This window comes from Oncorhynchus gorbuscha, linkage group LG21 (assembly GCF_021184085.1).
Source record: "Oncorhynchus gorbuscha isolate QuinsamMale2020 ecotype Even-year linkage group LG21, OgorEven_v1.0, whole genome shotgun sequence".
Classification (NCBI taxonomy): Eukaryota; Metazoa; Chordata; class Actinopteri; order Salmoniformes; family Salmonidae; genus Oncorhynchus; species Oncorhynchus gorbuscha.
The window spans coordinates 46,639,918-46,658,226 of NC_060193.1; the positions used below are offsets into that span (position 1 = coordinate 46,639,918).

At 42.5% G+C, this 18,309-nt stretch overlaps 1 protein-coding gene and 1 pseudogene across 1 annotated transcript; one reads left to right on the forward strand and one right to left on the reverse strand.

Moving 5' to 3' along the window:
* Nucleotides 1-1,543: 1,543 nt before the first annotated feature.
* LOC124008026 lies at nucleotides 1,544-3,372 on the forward strand (annotated as a pseudogene).
* Nucleotides 3,373-6,965: 3,593 nt separating this feature from the next.
* On the reverse strand, nucleotides 6,966-17,947 carry sts (steroid sulfatase (microsomal), isozyme S). The gene is made up of 11 exons (XM_046319843.1): nucleotides 17,879-17,947; nucleotides 14,748-14,916; nucleotides 14,344-14,465; nucleotides 13,764-13,886; nucleotides 13,064-13,230; nucleotides 12,072-12,319; nucleotides 11,650-11,786; nucleotides 9,898-10,035; nucleotides 9,368-9,527; nucleotides 8,827-8,948; nucleotides 6,966-8,664 (listed from the first exon to the last, which is right to left on the reverse strand). Exons 2-11 carry the CDS (start codon nucleotides 14,900-14,902, stop codon nucleotides 8,243-8,245), a joined length of 1,794 nt encoding a protein of 597 aa, XP_046175799.1. The 5' UTR covers nucleotides 14,903-14,916; nucleotides 17,879-17,947; the 3' UTR covers nucleotides 6,966-8,242.
* Nucleotides 17,948-18,309: the final 362 nt, after the last annotated feature.

Below are 18,309 nucleotides of genomic sequence, written 5' to 3' on the forward strand. Positions count from 1 at the left end.
CTAACACAACATACCACTTTTCCATCTACTTGCCATTCTCTGGCCACTCTCAACAGTTCCTCTGCCAATTTCTCTGAGGTGTGTCTGTCGCTGAACTCAAAGCAGTCCAGAAGACAGCTAGAAATCAAAAGATCTTCAATGAAGTGACATGTAACTGACATGTAAGAAGTGGTTACCCTTAATGTTCAGCAGTCAGTCGTAAGGCAAACTGCAGAAGCTTTTTGGACTTTCCCACACTGAAGCCTGTGTGCTCTCTTACAGTTGTGGAATAAGGGATTTTGAAAGGGTTTTCCTGCTTGGAATTGTGTACATTGGACTTAGACTATTACTATAATTTCTAAAACCTCTGTCCTCCACGATCGAAAATGGCTGGAAATCAGTGGCAATCATTTTAGCCAATGTAATATCAATTTGTCCTTGTTTTGCTACAGACATAGACTTTGGCATGAACTGTGCCATAGACGACTGCGTTGCTGTGGGTCGTGGAGTAGGCCTACTTGACTGAGTGGATACATCTCCACGTGTGGAGGTGCTGGCTCCACCACTATCACTAGCAGGCCCACTAGTTTCTCGAAGCTCCACTACAGCTAGCTTCACAGTTGGGAGCACAGTTCGCATACGCCGGTGTAGGTTGTGGTAGAACCGACTTTATTTTGGCAAATTCTACACTGTGCTCTAACATTGTCTACATTACTAAAATGCATCCAAATGCTACTGTGCTTCCAACTCATTTTCCAGCTGTTGTTTTCACAGCTGTCCTTCCTCTCTCCTCGGCTGCTAAGTGTGTGACTGTTAGTGAGTTGGCTCAGCTCTCCCTCACGCATCTTTGGTTCATTGGTTGACACTGCGTGTCTGATTGACAGAAACAACAGGTGAGGCTGTTAGTCTGAGCAAACAGCCAGAACGAATGTGCGCGCTTGAGCATTAAGGCCTATATTGTTTAATTTTTTTTTTTCATTCTTTGAATTAGTTCATTCTATTCATCTAAATCTTTTGATTATTCATTTCTATTAATTTTGAGATATTATTATAAATAGATTCGGCTCTTCTGATATGCGAGCCAGCTCCCAACATTCACCTACAAGAGCCGACTCGTTCGCGAACGACCCATCACTAATCCAGCACTTCTTTACATTGTCATCAATATTAATAAAGAAGTGCAGAACAAGCCGTTTTAGTTTACTGCAATTGTTTCTAAAACCGTATTGCCACCATAAACAGTAAGGTAGTACTTTTGTATGTATGTGTAGATTAACCTTGAATGCTACGCTTGTTTTTAACGCGCAGGGACATACTTGTTGTAGTTTACAGTATTAGTTTGACTGCCTCTGTAACGAGTGAATAAGCCTGGCTATGTTGTTTAGCCTCGCCTACTACAGTTGCCCACATCAGGTTTATCTAGCTCCAAAATCCCACTGTGCTAATATGGATTTGATTAGGCTTTTTACACAATATTTCACTGGCGAAGTTACATTAGCTATGTTTGTCCATTAACTTCATAGTTTATTCAATGAATAATGCTAGCTATGTTCTCTTTATAGAGATGACAGTGCCAGTGGTGAACCTTTCGTTTGCTGCGTGTGGATTCCTGGGTATCTACCATGTGGAGCCATACTGAGACATGGAGACAAGCTGCTGGGCTCTCTCGGGGCATGTGCTGGAGCTCTGGTGGCTGCAGTGATGATCACTGCTCCAGACAAACTAGAGGTAAGATACGGTCTTCCTCATCATTAGCCTATTCTTCTATTCCTTGTACATTTTTTTTGTTGCGTTTAGGCCTACTGCTGGTTGATACATTTGGTCTTTATCCATTGCCAAAGAATTTACCTTCAGATTTGCCAAAGATGCCAGAGGCTTGGAGCTGTGAGTCCTGGATATAACTTCATGCTTACACTCAGGTAGTCACTTACTAACTCTGAGAGAGCTACACGCTGAGTATACCAAGATTAGGAACACCTTCATAATAAGGGATCCTAGCTTTCACCTGGATTCACCTGGCCAGTCTTGTGTCATGGAAAGAGCAGGTGTTCTTAATGTGTTGTATACTCAGTGTACAGAACAGTCATACTCAGATGCATATGCACACAGACAGGCAGAAAAAAACAGACACCCAGTTGGTTGGGTTGAATGAGAATAAATGCTCGTAATGTTTTGTACACTCCGTGTATTTCTTTAACACCTAGATAACTGGGTGTTATGTACATTTTCTTTCTTTTGTAACACCTTCTTTGTAATAAATGGAGCTATTCATGTGTGGGAGTAAATTCAACCTAAGGCTATAGAACTGAACAATGGTCGCATTTGTGTCTTCATTAAGTGCTTGCATTACACAGCCAACAGATTGTGTAATAAGTGCATGCTTTATTATAGAGCCGTACAGTGTTGTTAAATTAATTATTAAAAACATGACAAAAAAAGCATCTGTCCCTTTGTTCTCCCCAGGGAAGACATCGAGGAGTTTCTGCCTGGCAATGCCCACATTAAAGCAGGCAATCGCCTTCACATCTCAATAACGCATTCAAAAAGTGGCAAGAACACCATCCTATCCAGTTTAGCCTCCAGGGAGGACCTCATAAAGCTAGCCTGCCACAAGCCTGAGCAGATTATATCACTGTATCTTACTATAAACCTTGGCTTTAACACAAAATGTTGTCGTAAATGTTTATGAGGAGAACGGCCATTGTTTTCATAATTTGGAATATGTTTGGGTCAAGGAACATTTCAAAATCTCTTTCACTACATATTTTTGGATTTGGTCTGACCTAATTCCTTTGCTTCTTTTAATTTAAGGCACTCTTAGCCAGTCGTTTTGTGCCTGTCTATGCTGGAATCAAACCGGTGGAATGACAAGGACAGGTAATAACTTTAGCTGTATCTCAAACTCAACCCATGGATGTTATCCTTCATGTTATCCTTTCTGCCCAAAACACAGAGGGCTCATGAACCTCCCCCTCAAACTGGCCAACATGGACGTAATGGTTATTACGTCCAATTTGTAAGTCGCTCTGGAAAAGAGCGTCTGCTAAATGACTTAAATGTAATGTAAATGTACATGTTCACAGGGATACAGACAGTACACATAGACAAGTGTGTGTATAGCATTCAGGGAATGGTTTTGCACATCATTTTGCATGATGCAGAACTGTAATTTAGTGGCTGCCTGAACACAGTTCTTTTGCAGTATTTAAATTGGTTCGATTTTGCGGACATTTTTATTAATGTTTTGTGTTGTTTTTATCCCTCAGTTTTCCAAGGAGAACATCATCAGGTTAAACCAGTCCTTATTCCCTCCTTTAGAGGAAAGGATGAACCAGTATTGTAGAGGGTCATGACGATGCAGTGGTGTTTCTGAAGAAAGAGAACTGGATCTAGTAGGGTTGCAATTTCAATTGAGAATTTTGTTTTTAGTGTTTTTACTACTTTTAAATGTGGTGCATTCACATGATTTTAGATTTTGTGATAAGACATAGACAATGTAAGTCAAATGTATAAGTTTTTCTTTGCACATTCACTGCAAATCCACTGTAGCCCATACAAATCAACAGTAAGAACTATATAATCTGAGGAGACGTTGGAATATCAGCATGTAACTATATCTCCCATGTGAGGTAACTGGCCTTGATGGACTTCCTTGTGGAAAATCAGTCTTTGAACACGCCTCACCAATTTCCAGCAGCGATCCATTACCTCTGTGCCAGCAGTGGCAGGCGGTGGGGAAATCAGTAAGGCACTTCACAGAAGTACATAATATAACAGGCAGTGGAGTCACGCTAACCTAGCAGAGGTCCTTCAGCTCCTCCAGGACAAGGATGGAGTACCCCTTTGATGTTACCATAGAAATGGTTGTTTGAACTCTGCACGTTCTTCTCTCCTTCTGAGGAACCATTTAATTTCCTCCGGTCCTAGGGTATCGACGTGCACTGTGTTCAAGATCACCCCCCCCCCCCCCCCCCGGTGGTTGAACTCACACACACCTCCCTCCAGATCTTCTGAGGATACCAAGGCAAAATGTGCTGTTTAAATTACTCACTGCCTTCAAATCTAGTAGCAATTGCTGAAATAATCTAACCCCAAAACAAGGAACCATATCTGTCTATTAACACAAGGCTGAATTATCATAACTACAATCCCAATGTGACTGATAAAAGCATAATTGTCCAAAAAGACTTTGGATGAGTTGAAATAAATATGTTTGGCACTGCACACTCATCAGCAGATCTGTACAGTAAAAGCTGAGATTTAGCTTGATCAGAAACCACACAATGACTATGTAAACATTTCCGTGATTTCATAGAAACGTCTGTTGTATCAAAATGAGTGTGTCAAATGAATTGCACATCAGTTGTACACCACCAGCTAGGCCACACAGTCCTGTAAGTAAGCAGGATTTACCATCCACACACTAAAGTGAAGTAACCATGGTGTTTTCCTACCACTATCCAGCCTCCCTGCTGTTGCTAATAATGAGCCAAATTTTTGTCCACAGTTGTAATTAACACCTGGGGACATAGATTCCCTGGCTTCTGGTTTAATATTATTGAGGTTTTCTCTCTCTCTCTCGGAGGAAAACTCTAAATAACACTAGAAGACCAGAGGGGCTATTCTACAGGGAACGTACCAACTAAAAGAAGCATCTGTACATTTCATTATTCCACTGCCTACTGCAGTATGTTCTCCTCCGTCTAAAAAGCACACACCTGGAAACAGTTACGTGTGTGTGCAGTTGATTGGATAAAGGCTTTGCATTATGATTGCAAACCCTTGCATTTATGTCGCAATCACTCGATGGTGAGAGGTCCTTAAAAGTCCAGCAGCTACATTCATTTGGATAACAAATGAAAAAGCAAAGTAAGTAATATGATCATCAGATGTCCTACCAGACATTGCTGTTGCACTTGTACCAAGAAAAACATCCTCCCCTTGTCCCGATCCTGAACCTAGGACTTTTGACACCCTATGGTCCTATATAGTGGGCAACTTTTGACCAGACACATACAATTGAAGTCGGAAGTTTACGTACACCTTAGCCAAATATATTTAAACTCAGTTTTCACAATTCCTGACATTTAATCCTAGTAAAAAATCCCTGTCTTAGGTCAGTTAGGATCACCACTTTATTTTAAGAATGTGAAATGTCAGAATAATAGTAGAGAGAATGATTTATTTAAGCTTTTACTTATTTAATCACATTCCAAGTGGGTCAGAAGTTTACATACACTCCATTTGTATTTGGTAGCATTGCCTTTAAATTGTTTAGCTTGGGTCAAACGTTTTATGTAGCCTTCCACATGCTTCCCACAATAAGTTGGGTGAATTTTGGCCCAATCCTCCTGACAGAGCTGGTGTAACTGAGTCAGGTTTGTAAGGCCTCCTTGCTCGCTCACGCTTTTTCAGTTCTGCCCACAAATTTTCTATAGGATTGAGGTCAGGGCGTTGTGATGGTCACTCTAATACCTTGACTTTGTTGTCCTTATACCATTTTGCCACAACTTTGGAAGTATGCTTGGGGTCATTGTCCATTTGGAAGACCCATTCGCGACCAAGCTTTACTTCCTGACTGATGTCTTGAGATGTTGTTTCAATATATCCACATAATTTTCCTTTCCTCATGATGCCATCTATTTTGTGAAGTGCACCAGTCCCTTCTGCAGCAAAGCACTCCCACAACATGATGCTGCCAACCCCATGCTTCACGGTTGGGATGGTGTTCTTCGGCTTGCAAGCCTCCCCCTTTTTCCTCCAAACATGATGATGGTCATTATGGCCAAACAGTTCTATTTTTGTTTCATCAGAGGATATTTCTCCAGAAAGTACGATCTTTATCCCCATGTGCAGCTGCAAACCGTAGTCTGGCTTTTTTATGGTGGTTTAATGAGCAGTGGCCTTTCAGGTTATGTCGATATAGGACGTGTTTTACTGTGGATATAGATACTTCTGTACCTGTTTCCTCCAGCATCTTCACAAAGTTCTTTGCTGTTGTTCTGGGATTGATTTGCACTTTTCGCACCAAAGTACATTCATCTCTAGGAGACAGAACACGTCTCCTTCCTGAGCGTTATGATGGCTGCGTGGTCCCATGGTGTTTATACTTGCATACTATTGTTTGTACAGATGAACGTGGTACCTTCAGGTGTTTAGAAATTGCTCCAAAGGATGAACCAGACTTGTGAAGTTCTACATTGTTTTTTTTTCTGAGGACTGATTTCTGTCAAGCAAAGAGATACTGAGTTTGAAGGTAGACCTTGAAATACATCCACAGGTACACCTCCAACTGACTCAATCGATGTCAATTAGCCTATCACAAGCTTCTAAAGCCATGACATAATTTTCTGGAATTTTCCAAGCTGTTTAAAAGGCACAGTCAACTTAGTGTATGCAAACTTCTGACCCACTGGAATTGTGATACAGTCAATTATAAGTGAAATAATCTGTCTGTAAACAATTGGATAAATGACTTGTGTCATGCAGAAAGTAGATGTTCTAACCGACTTGCCAAAACTGTAGTTTGTTAACAAGATATTTGTGGAGTGGTTGTAAAAACTAGTTTTAATGACTCCAACCTAAGTGTATGTAAACTTCCCACTTCAACTGTATGGGCCCAGGTCTAAGATAAATAGGGTGCCATATCTCTAAGGTGCACATGTGCATTGGCAGGCCTGTCCATGCAGCGCTGTGCTGCGCTCCACTTCTCTGGCGTCCGAGAGCAGAGAGGCTGGGCTGGATGTGATGGACCAGCGGCCAAGCCAACACACGGCGGTTGCATCCCAAATGGCACTCTAAATAGTGCACTACTTTTGACCAGAGCCCTGGCCACTGGTCAAAAGTGGTGCACTGTGTAGGGAATAGGGTGCCATTTGGGACGCAGCCCCGAGTGAAAGACGAGATAAACAGCTGGCTTCTATCACTGCCAAACTCTGTTGTGGATGGATCAAATAATGATCAGCCACTGATCACAGGGCCATGGATGGAGGAAAATAATTAGATTTATACACATTGTCAGAATACCAGTCAAGTAGAATACAGTTCTAGTGATCGTCGCAGTAGTTCTGTAGTTGGTTCTGGTAGTTATTGGTAGCAACAGTAGTGTTGTTGTAGCTGGTACCCCACACAAATCAGATCATTATTCGTTTACATTAGAAAAATGTGTTGAAACAAATTAACACGTGGTAACAAAAATAACACATGGTATAAAATGCAACGCATAGTGGGTGTGTGGGAACACGCAAAAATAAATCACCATCCATCATATAAATGACTGAACAGGGGAGAGGGAGTACTCCTTAATATTCAGAGATTTGCTAATGGTAGTTTATGACAAATAGGATGACGGATATAGGAGTTAAAGGGAGAATAAGATACATATTAAAATAAATATCACTGAAAACCTGAGATCAAATGAAGAGCTAAGCTTAAAGCTAGTCTGGGTGATGAAGATTTGCTGCTGGCTGTGGCCACAGGGGGATGAGCCGTGTGTGACTCAGTGACTCTGTACTGACTGCTGGCATTAGACACGGCAGCTCTACTGAACATCTTAATACAGCTCTATTTGCTAATACAGCCATGTCTTTTCATGTCGGTTGTCCACTCAGTTTCATTGCTTCTTGGATGTGCAGATGCCTTTTACAGAGACCCCGTAGAGTCTAAATAATGAACAGTGATTAAATGATCATCGGTACCCTGCAAGGGTAACACAGGGTTATTGTAGTGCCCCGGAGAATAAGACCCGAAATGCCCCAACTTGAGGTGGACCTTGTGCTAATCAGTGCATCGAGTTGCTCTCCTCTCCTGTACAATGTGCTAGGTTTCTCCTCTATATATACTGGTTACTTTATATATTTAAGGACTGGCGTCAACAATCACCTTTGATTCATATTGCTCTTTTTACAAATACATTTGTCAAAAAGTGCTTTAAAATACATTTTAGTCCAAATAGCAGCATCTGCATAAACCCCTCAGGGAGCAAGCGTAGGCAATGCAATTTACTGGATATTATACGGGATGTGTTGCTGAGAGGCCAAATACTAAAATGTCTGTTATTACAGCTCACCCAGTGAAGTCACATACACACGGATCTACTTTACAAGTCACTTCTACCCACAAGCCCAGTTAAAATGCCAGGTCGCAGTTGTAAATGAGAACTTGTTCTCAAATGGCCTACCAGGTTAAATCAAACATTTAAACAGATTGTTTACATACCCACTAAAAGATTGGTTCTGGATTCCTACGTTACCCTCCCCTAGTGTTAAGCAATGATGTGCTGGTCCTGTGGAGAGTCTGCCTCTGCCGCCGCAGTGCTCCGGTGGCCGTGTCTCCCACCATCTCTCTCACACCTGCAGAGCTGGGACAGGGAGGAGCAGCAGGACTGCAACCAGGGCTTCCATAGGACGTGTCCCGGGGCGAGCTGGTCCTGAACGGGGGTGATGGACTCCTTATGGAGAGACACCGCGGCCAGGATCTTCTCCAGGACCGAGTGGAAGGCAGGTTCCGTGTCTGGGGTCAGGGGTGTGGTCTCCGAGGGGTCGCGGGAGAGGTCAAAGAGCAAAGGGGGGTCGTGGTAGGTCACGTAGGATGTGGTGCAGAAACAGGCATGGGTATGCATGCAGGCTGTCCCGTTCTCGGGGTAGAAGTCCGGAGTGAAAATGAACAACTTCCATATTGAATAACCTTAAAGATTTACAATGAATTACAACCACCATAGTAGTTTACGTTTCAAGTTTACTTGCTTACAAAAACCATTGGAATTATTACTCAAATCATTATTAGCAGCACTGCTACTGCTAATTCAATTGCATTCTTAAAACTATTACATTGGAAATGTGGACTTACTGTTGGGAGGCTGCCACCTGACAGCGTTGAGGTAGGCGTTACAGTAATGGAAGAGAAACTCGTGCTTTGATCTCTCAACTTTCCCCTGCAGCAGGGGCATGAGGTCATGACCGTCTATCACTCTAGGAAGAGAAGACACACACAAACAACACAATAGATGATTATCTCTGAGACACAGACATGGAGCACACTGTAGGAATGATCCTTTGGGTAGGCAGCGAGACCTCAAAGGGCCATGAAAACCTTTGATCAAAGGTTTAGATCTGCCTGATCCGTTTTGAGAGATTTTTCATTAGCTGAGATTTTTTTTTCTAGCAGGTCCCTTGTGACACCTATTGTGAATATAATGTCTCTAGCTAGGGGGTGATTCAGAGCACAGAGTGCATATCATTTCTATGGTGACCTAGATTCCAAACGCTGTAGTTTTGACTGACAGACGAGGCTGCTAGAAAACCTACCAAGTGCTTTGGGCTTACCCATAGCAATAGTAGTCAATGAACAAACGAAACCCCTCAGACCTCAGCAAATTCACAGCACTCACCTGTCCCCCAGTGCCGTCCCTCCGGCTAGCTTCACCACAGTAGGGAAGATGTCCATGTTGCTGGTGGGTTCATCAATGTCTTTCCCTGCAGGTAACATCCCAGTCCAACGGAGCAGTCCTGGAACTCGGATCCCCCCCTCCCAATTGGTGGATTTCCCGGCTGCTCAGAGACAGATCGAAGCACTTTGTGAGGACTGAGAATATGGGAAGTCCTTTATCACTCGACCCAAAATATAAGGCTTGCCAGAACCTTTCATGGAAACATCTCGTCTCTTAGGATATTTAGATAATCTGAGCTATTTATCTAGTGATCTATTATTCTATACATTGACTGGCTCTGACTTCCCATTTACATTCTTATTAATATACCCTACTAAACCACTGCAGATGCAAGCTAAAGCCTCTCTGCACATGCACTTCTAGGTTGAGTATTTTTTCTCCTATTAAAAAAAAATGTTTTAACCGAAAATTCGACATCTGGCTGTTCGGTCTCTGTTGACCTGTTCTTCTGTAGCTGTAACAGACCGTACCTTTGTATATCCCGTTCCAGCCTCTGTGCACCTCCCCTCGGACTGAGATCTCCTCAAGGTGTGCACCCTGGTCTGAGGTCAGGTACACCAGTGTGTTCTCCCTCAGGTTCAAACGGTCCAGAGTCTGCATGAGCTGACCTAAGAACAGATGTTATGAAACATGACATAATAAACTCAGCAAAAAAAGAAACGTCCCTTTTTCAGGAGCCTTCTTTCAAAGATAATTCGTAAAAATTCAAATAACTTCACAGATCTTCATTGTAAACCATTTAAACACTGTTTCCAAGGCTTGTTCAATGAACCATAAACAATTAATGAACATGCACCTGTGGAATGGTCGTTAAGACACTAACAGCTTACAGACGATAGGCAATTAAGGTCACAGTTATGAAAACTTAGGACACTAAAGAGGCCTTTCTACTGACTCTGAAAAACACCAAAAGAAAGATGCCCAGGGTCCCTGCTCATCTGTGTGAACGTGCCTTAGGCATGCTGCAAGGAGGCGTGAGGACTGCAGATGTGGCCAGGGCAATAAATTGCAATGTCTGTACTGTGAGACGCCTAAGACAAGGAGACAGGACAGACAGTTCATAGTTCTCGCAGTAGCAGACCACGTGTAACAACACCTGCACAGGATCGGTACATCTGAACATCACACCTGCAGGACAGGTACAGGATGGCAACAACAACTGCCCGAGTTACACTGGGAAAGCACAATCCCTCCACCAGTGCTCAGACTGTCCGCAATAGGCTGAGAGAGACTGGACTTAGGGCTTGTAGGCCCTCACCAGACATTACCGGTAACAATGTCACCTATGGGCACAAACTCACCATCGCTGGAGCAGACAGGACTGGCAAAAAGTGCTCTTCACTGACGAGTCACGGTTTTGTCTCACCAGGTGTGATGGTTGGATTCGCGTTTATCGTCGAAGGAATGAGCATTACACCGAGGCCTGTACTCTGGAGCAGGATCGATTTGGAGGTTGAGGGTCCATTGTGGTCAGGGGCGGTGTGTCACAGCATCATCAGACTGAGCTTGTTGTCATCGCAGGCAATCTCAACACTGTGCGTTACAGGGAAGACATCCTCCTCCCTCATGTGGTACCCATCTTGCAGGCTCATCCTGACATGACCCTCCAGCATGACAATGCCACCAGCCATACTGCTCGTTCTGTGAGTGATTTCCTGCAAGACAGGAATGTCAGTGTTCTGCCATAGCCAGCGAAGAGCCCAGATCTCAATCCCATTGAGCATGTCTGGGACTTGTTGGATTGGAGGGTGAGGGCTAGGGCCATTCCCCTCAGAAATGTCCGGGAACTTGCAGGTGCCTTGATGAAAGACTGGGGTAACATCTCACAGCAAGAACTGGCAAATCTGGTGCAGTCCATGAGGAGATGCACTGCAGTACTTAATGCAGCTGGTGGCCAAACCAGATACTGACTGTTACTTTTGATTCTGTTCAGCGACACATTATTCAATTTCTGTTAGTCACATGTCTGTGGAACTTGTTGAGTTCATGTCTCAGTTGATGAATCTTGTTTTGGTCATACAAATATTCAAACATGTTAAGTTTGCTGCAAATAAACACAGTTGACAGTGACTTTTTTTTGCTACGTTTAGGTAAAAGTCAATCAAATCTTCCAACCTTTCAAATATAATTAGTGTGGACATTTTAAATCTTCCAACCTTATAACTTATTGGTCATAAAAAAAGAAGGACATACAGCAATATAAAGTAAATATCAAGTCTTACCTACACTCCAGTCTACTTCGTGGACAGCATCTCCATAGATACCGTGCTGACTGGTCCCCTGGAAGGCTGGCGATGCAAACATGGCCGTGTGCACTTGGATGAAGGAGAAGAACAACAGGAAGGGTAGTGCAGAGTTCCTGTCAAAATAGTCAACACACACAGTGTAAATGGAAGAAAATAATTGTACGACAACAATGCAAACTACTGTGTACAATATGCTTTCATTTTACAGACACAGTCACCTAGGACACCAGACCTTTACACACACTTTCCTTACATGCCCTTCAGAGTTTCTTCCCACATGCAAGACACAAACAAACATCAATAATCAAACGCACACACAAACACTTGATTTGGCTTCTATTCCGTCTCAGTCTATCACGTAGTAGGGGAAACATACATTTTAAAAACTCAACACACACCTTTCTAAAAAGTCCACTGCTTCATCTGTCATTCTCTGGGTCAGGTTCTCCGAGACATACGGCTGCTCCACCACTTCCCGGTTCCTCATCAGAAAGCAGTTGAAGTAGGGGAACGTGGCGACGAATGTGCCAAAGATGGCCGCAGCCGCGCCCACCAACGCCACCGCGCTCAGCACCAACTTCCTCCGCACGGTGACCACACCCCTCGCATGCAGGAGGGTCACGGTAGCCACACCCACTCCCAGGGTCTTGTAGGGTAGAGTTGAGAATCTTTACTATCCTATATCCCTGAGGGACAAGTTTCTTTATAGCTAAAAGGCCAAACTACATACAACAAACATTAAAACTAGTCTGATTACCAGTCCGTTTATGCCATCATGCCAACTCCTTATCACTGTGTTTGGCTTGACAGTGACAGCAATGGAGTTGGCAAGAGCAGAAACAGATCCGGGACCGCATGCTACACCAGGATACATAAATAAAAGTTCAAATACTCAACGCAACACTGTAGTAAAAAGCATGAGCTGAAGCACATCCCAAAATGTCTGTAGAGGTGCTGACTATCGGAGAGTAAACTGTAGACAAATCTAATGCATTTAGAAACCCCTTTTTTTTTTACATCAGTAGATGTCACAAAGTGCTATTACAGAAATCCAGCTTAAAACCACAAGCGGCAAGCAATTCAGATGTAGCAGAACGATTCTCTATACAGTGGGGCAATGTTTTTCTCTAATTTGTCTGTCATAGTTGAAGTGTTCCTATGATGAAAATTACAGGCCTCTCTCATTTTTTTAAGTGGGAGAACTTGCACAATTGGTGGCTGACTAAATACTTTTTTGCCCCACTGTACATGCGGTTTAGATTAAACCCTGCATTAAAGACAAACATGAATTGTCATTATTGTCAGCAGAACATATATTTTTGATTTTAATTTAAAAAGGTTAAACCAAAATAGTGTATGTCATAAACATGTATCGTACACTGTACATCACCTTGAATGGTATGTGTGCTTGGACATTGGTAAAGATGGAGCCCTGGCCGGGCTGACAGTCACGTAGGTTGGTCAGGGTTATACCGTAGAAGTGGTCGAAGCCGTGAGCACTGGGGTGGTGACAGAAGTCGTCGTTCCTCTCACAGTGAAGACCAAGGTGCCATTTTCCTACAGTGGAAAGAAGTGGCCAGGACCATATAGACTGGCAACTTAAGGCATCTTCAAAAAAACAACGACCTTGAAAGGCAACACAAAGTGTTTTCAACAGTGGAGAAAAAAGCTCGATAAAGCCAATTATTACATTTAATAATATGTCAACTTGGGTTACTGAAAAGCCTGTGAGGCATATTGCACATCAAAGAACAAGACCTTGAATGTCAACTCACATGTAAATGTGCTGTAGGCTGTTGTCTGGGCAACCATTGAGAAGCCAATACGAGTACGAAAGCTATTATTATACTGTTCAAATCAAATCAATCATGTAGCTATAGCTATACAGTCAGAATTTTAAAGACATTCAAACAAAACAGACACATTGCTGCAACCAATCAAATTAACTGTCACTGCTTCTGCGTGTTCCCTATTCCCAAAGTGAGAAGTATTGATACATACTCATGACGATAATAAATGGGTTATATGTAGAGTTTTTCATGGACCTAAAGACGCTTTACGTAGTAACAAAGGAGAGGACTTTGGCTCACCTATGAGAGCAGTCTCGTAGCCCAGTTGTTTGGCCACCTTGGCAAAGGTGACTTCTTCACTGGGAAGACCGCCAGATGCAGCAGAGATGATATAAACCCCTAACAGTCCAAGGCCGGCCATACCTGTTCAAGACAAAACAAAATAGGATCAAAAACGGATATCAAATCACAAAGTGGGGAGAGTAACAAAGTATAAAATTATACAGTCGAATGATGATGTACTATTTAACCTGCTGCATTGTGGTCAACATGCTAGTTATCCTGTCCTATGAACTGCTCTCTCCACATAGCCTAACTAATGCATCCCTAACACCACATAATACTAGTAAGGCCTATCAATACAAGCTAGTGATCTGTTAAGTGATCAAATTATAGTACTAGGCAAAGCTTTGTGTCAAACCCCAGCAGGATAGGCTACACGTTGAGCTCTTGCTGTTGTTGTTGTTGTAGTATTTTAGTAGTATTGTAGTAGTATTTTATTGCTATTGTGTTACTATTTTGACTATTTCACAGTAAAGTCTACACCCGTTCGGCGCATGTGACATATAACATTTGATTTGTTGTTTATGACTCGCCTCACCAGATCGTATCGGGTATCTGCCCGTCAGGAAGGCTGCCCTGCTGGGCGTACAGAGGGGGGCCGCAGCGATGTGCTGCGTCAGCCTCACCCCCTCCTGAGCCAGCATGTCGATGTTGGGGGTCCTGCAGACACAACGACACAGCACATTACCACCCAGCTGGGCTCATCATCTGGAAGGAGGCGTTTTAGTTGTGTTTTAAAAGGTGAGCACAGAGGCACAGCAAGAATTAGAAGTCAGAATAAAAGGAATATAATAGAACGTTGTCTTCCGTGGATGTACATTTTTGTTTGGAATCACAGCTACAAGTGAGAAGAAGTCTATGTAATGCAGGAAGCCATGCTTAGAAACATGGGAAAGAACATTAAAAACAAGTCTTGTTGCAGTTTATATCACTGTGACTTACCGCAAGGTTGTGTTCCCATAGCAGCCCAAGTCTCCAATCCCCAAGTCATCGACCATCATCAGGACAAAATTTGGCCTTTTGTCACCATTCAAGGCATAGCACACGTCAAACAACAACAGTAAACCTAGACAGCGTGGGATCCATGGGGACTTCATTTTTCAAATGAACACTGGAGAAGCAAAGACAGAGGCAATACGAGAGATTGGATAGGGTCAAGCACTTCAAGTTCCTCGGCGTGCACATCACTGAGGACCTGAAATGGTCTCGGCACACCGACATCGTGGTGGCTGAAGAAATTCAGCATGGCCCCTAAGACTCTCAAAAACTTCTACAGATGCACCATTGAGAGCATTCTGTTGGGCTGCATCACCGCCTGGTAGGGCAACTGCTCTGCCCGCATCATGGCTCTCCAGAGGGTAGTGTGGGCAGTCTAACGCATTACCGGGGTCACGCTGCCTGCCCTCCAGTACATCGACGGCACCCGAAGTCAAAGTAAAGGCCAAGAAGATCATTAAGGACCTCAGCCACCGGTTCACTCGGCTACCGTCCGACAGACAGGGACAGTACAGGTGCATCAAAGCTAAGACAGAGAGATTGAAACTGTTTCTATTTACCAGGCCATCAGACTGTTGATACACAAACACACACCTCATACTCACAAACAAATGCACATACACGCACTCACACACATTGAACCACTGGTCACCTCTCATTTCACACTGTCTATTTAAATATTTTATCCCTGACGTAGCACATCATAATATGTATTTATCCTACTGTACATTGTTTTTCAGTTACTGTTTATACACAGGGCATACAGTGGGGCAAAAAAGTATTTAGTCAGCCACCAATTGTGCAAGTTGACTAAATACTTTTTTGCCACGATGTATGTATTTATACAGTGGATTCTTGACATAGCTTACTCATATATATGTATATATATAAATATAATATATATATACACACAGTACCTTCAGAAAGTATTCAGACCCCTAGACTTTTTCCACATTTTGTTAGGTTACAGCCTTTTTTCTCATCAATCTACACACAATACCCCATAATGACAAAGCAAAAAAAGTTGTTTTTACATTTTTGCAAATGTATTCAAAAAGTATTATTATTTCAAATTTACATAAGTATTCAGACCCTTTACTCAGTACTTTGTTGAAACACCTTTGCCAGCGATTACAGCCTTGAGTCTTCTTGGGTATGACACTATAAGCTTGGCATGCCTGTATTTAAGGAGTTTCTCCCATTCTCTGCAGATCCTCTCAACCTCTGTCAAGTTGGATCGGGAGTGTCACTGCACAGCTATTTTCAGGTCTCTCCAGAGATTCAGACATCAGGTTCAAATCCGAGCTGTTTCATCAGACAAGAGAACTTTGTTTCTCATGGTCTGAGAGTATTTAGGTGCCCTTTGGCAAACTCCAAGCGGGCTGTCATGTGCCTTTTACTGAGGAGTGGCTTCCATCTGTCCACTCTACAGTAAAGGCCTGATTGGTGGAGTGCTGCAGAAATGGTTGTCCTTCTGGAAGTCTCCCATCTCCATAGAGGAACTCTCGAGCTCTGTCAAAGTGACCATCGAGTACTTGGTCACCTCCCTGACCAAGGCCCTTCTCCCCCGATTGCTCAGTTTGGCCGGGCTGCCAGCTCTAGGAAGAGTCTTGGTGGTTCCAAACTTCTTCCATTTAAAAATGATGGAGGCCACTGTATTCTTGGAGACCTTCAATGCTGCAGAAATGTTTTGGTACCCTTCCCCAGATTTGTGCCTCGACAACAATCCTGTCTCAGAGCTCTATGGACAATTCCTTTGACCTCATGGCTTGATTTTTGCTCTGACATGCAATGTCAACTCTGGGACATGACAGGTGTGCCCCTTTCCAAATCTTGTCCAATCAATTACATTTTCCAAAGGTGGATTCCAATCAAGTTGTAGAAACATCTCAAGGAAGATATCAATGGAAACAGGATGCACCAATGTCGAGTCTCATAGCAAAGGATCTGAATACTTATGGAAGTAAGGTATTTCTGTTTTTATTTTTTCGCTTTGTCATTATGGGGTATTGTGTGTAGATTGATGAGGAAAATAATTCATTTCAATCCATTTTAGTAGAGGGCTGTAACATAACACAATATGGAAAAAGTCAAGGGGTCTGAAAACTTTCCGAATGCACTGTATACTGCTGTACATATAATTCTTAGTTGATCTTGTGTGAATCCTGTGTATATAGGTATAGATCGCATTTGATTACTGCTACAGGGCTATTTGGCTTGCTAATCAGATTTGCCCCGCCGTTTTCTTTTTTCTCTCCTTACATTTGAATTGTTTGACATTTTACTGCATTTTTAAGAGGTAGTAACATAAGAATTTTGCTGCACCCGCTAATCTGTGTACGGGTCCAATAAACTTTGATTTGAAGAAAGCTAGAGCAAATGTTACTAATGCGACGTCCCAAATGGCACTATATACACCTATATAGTGTACTACTTTTGAACAGGGCAAATAGACATTTTAGAGCCCTAGAAACCATAGATAGCTACAGTTTAGGCCAGGATTCCCCAACTGGCGGCCTGCGGGTGAATTTATTTGGACATAAGACTGTAAAAAAAGAAAACATTTTCATTTTGGAAATCTGCTCCGAAGTATTCCCAACCATAATAGAGATATATATCTGATCGTATACAATTGTAAGCCAGGTTTGAAATGATTATGTTTTAGACAAATATTATATGCGTTTGGGCTTCTTGCTATCAATCTGCAGTATACAAATTATTTGTGATTATGTTCTGGCAACCTGACCATCAGCTCAATAAAGAAAATCGTCCCGCGGGTGAATCTAGTTGATGATCCCTGGTAAAGGCTATGCCCTTCTGTGCCTTAATCAATAAAGGATGATATAATACCATGCCTGTTTACTGAATCATGCTGTTTCTTCACCATGTCTGAAATCGCTCACCATCTTGCTCAGAAACCAATAACATGATGTGTCTAAACTACAAAGCCAAACATACATGCAGACAGTACATGCCTGCTGTCTCCATATACTCTTAATTTCCTAAAATACCAACATAAAGATATCTGTTGAATTAAGACAGAATACTTTGTTGTTGGCAAGTCGTTCAAATCATACCTTCGTGGATATACATGTCTCGAAATGTTTTACTAGAAACAGGAAGTGCGGTTTTTTTGTCAACTGTCATGTGACTAGGAATGAAGCAGTCTCATTGGATTATGGTTAATCCAAATATTTTAGGTGACCTGTGAGCTGCCTAAATGTAGTGCAATCAAGACTAAAATACTGTAGACTTCAACCCTCTATGGTGCAATCCTACAATCCAATGTGCAGCCTTAATTTATTTAACATGTTTAGATACCCCTTGAGTCAGGAACATAAGGTCAGGAAGCCCAAGCTAGTGGATCATATTAATAAAGTGAGACAATATTCTTCACACGCTGGTTCATTACAGATTACACCTTTACAATTCATGTTTTAGTAAATGTAATTTACTCTGGCATAGGCCTACAGTAGAACACTGCAACCAGGGGTTCCATCGTGGTCTA

Excerpts from the sequence above, each read along its gene's own strand:
- sts (XM_046319843.1), bottom strand. The coding sequence starts at position 14,902 with ATGAAGTCCCCATGGATCCCACGCTGTCTAGGTTTACTGTTGTTGTTT. Across the intron at positions 9,528-9,897 it reads CTGGAACGGGATATACAAAG|CCGGGAAATCCACCAATTGG; the intron begins GTACGGTCTGTT and ends GTCTCTGAGCAG. Across the intron at positions 8,949-9,367 it reads GGGACGGCACTGGGGGACAG|AGTGATAGACGGTCATGACC; the intron begins GTGAGTGCTGTG and ends TTCTCTTCCTAG.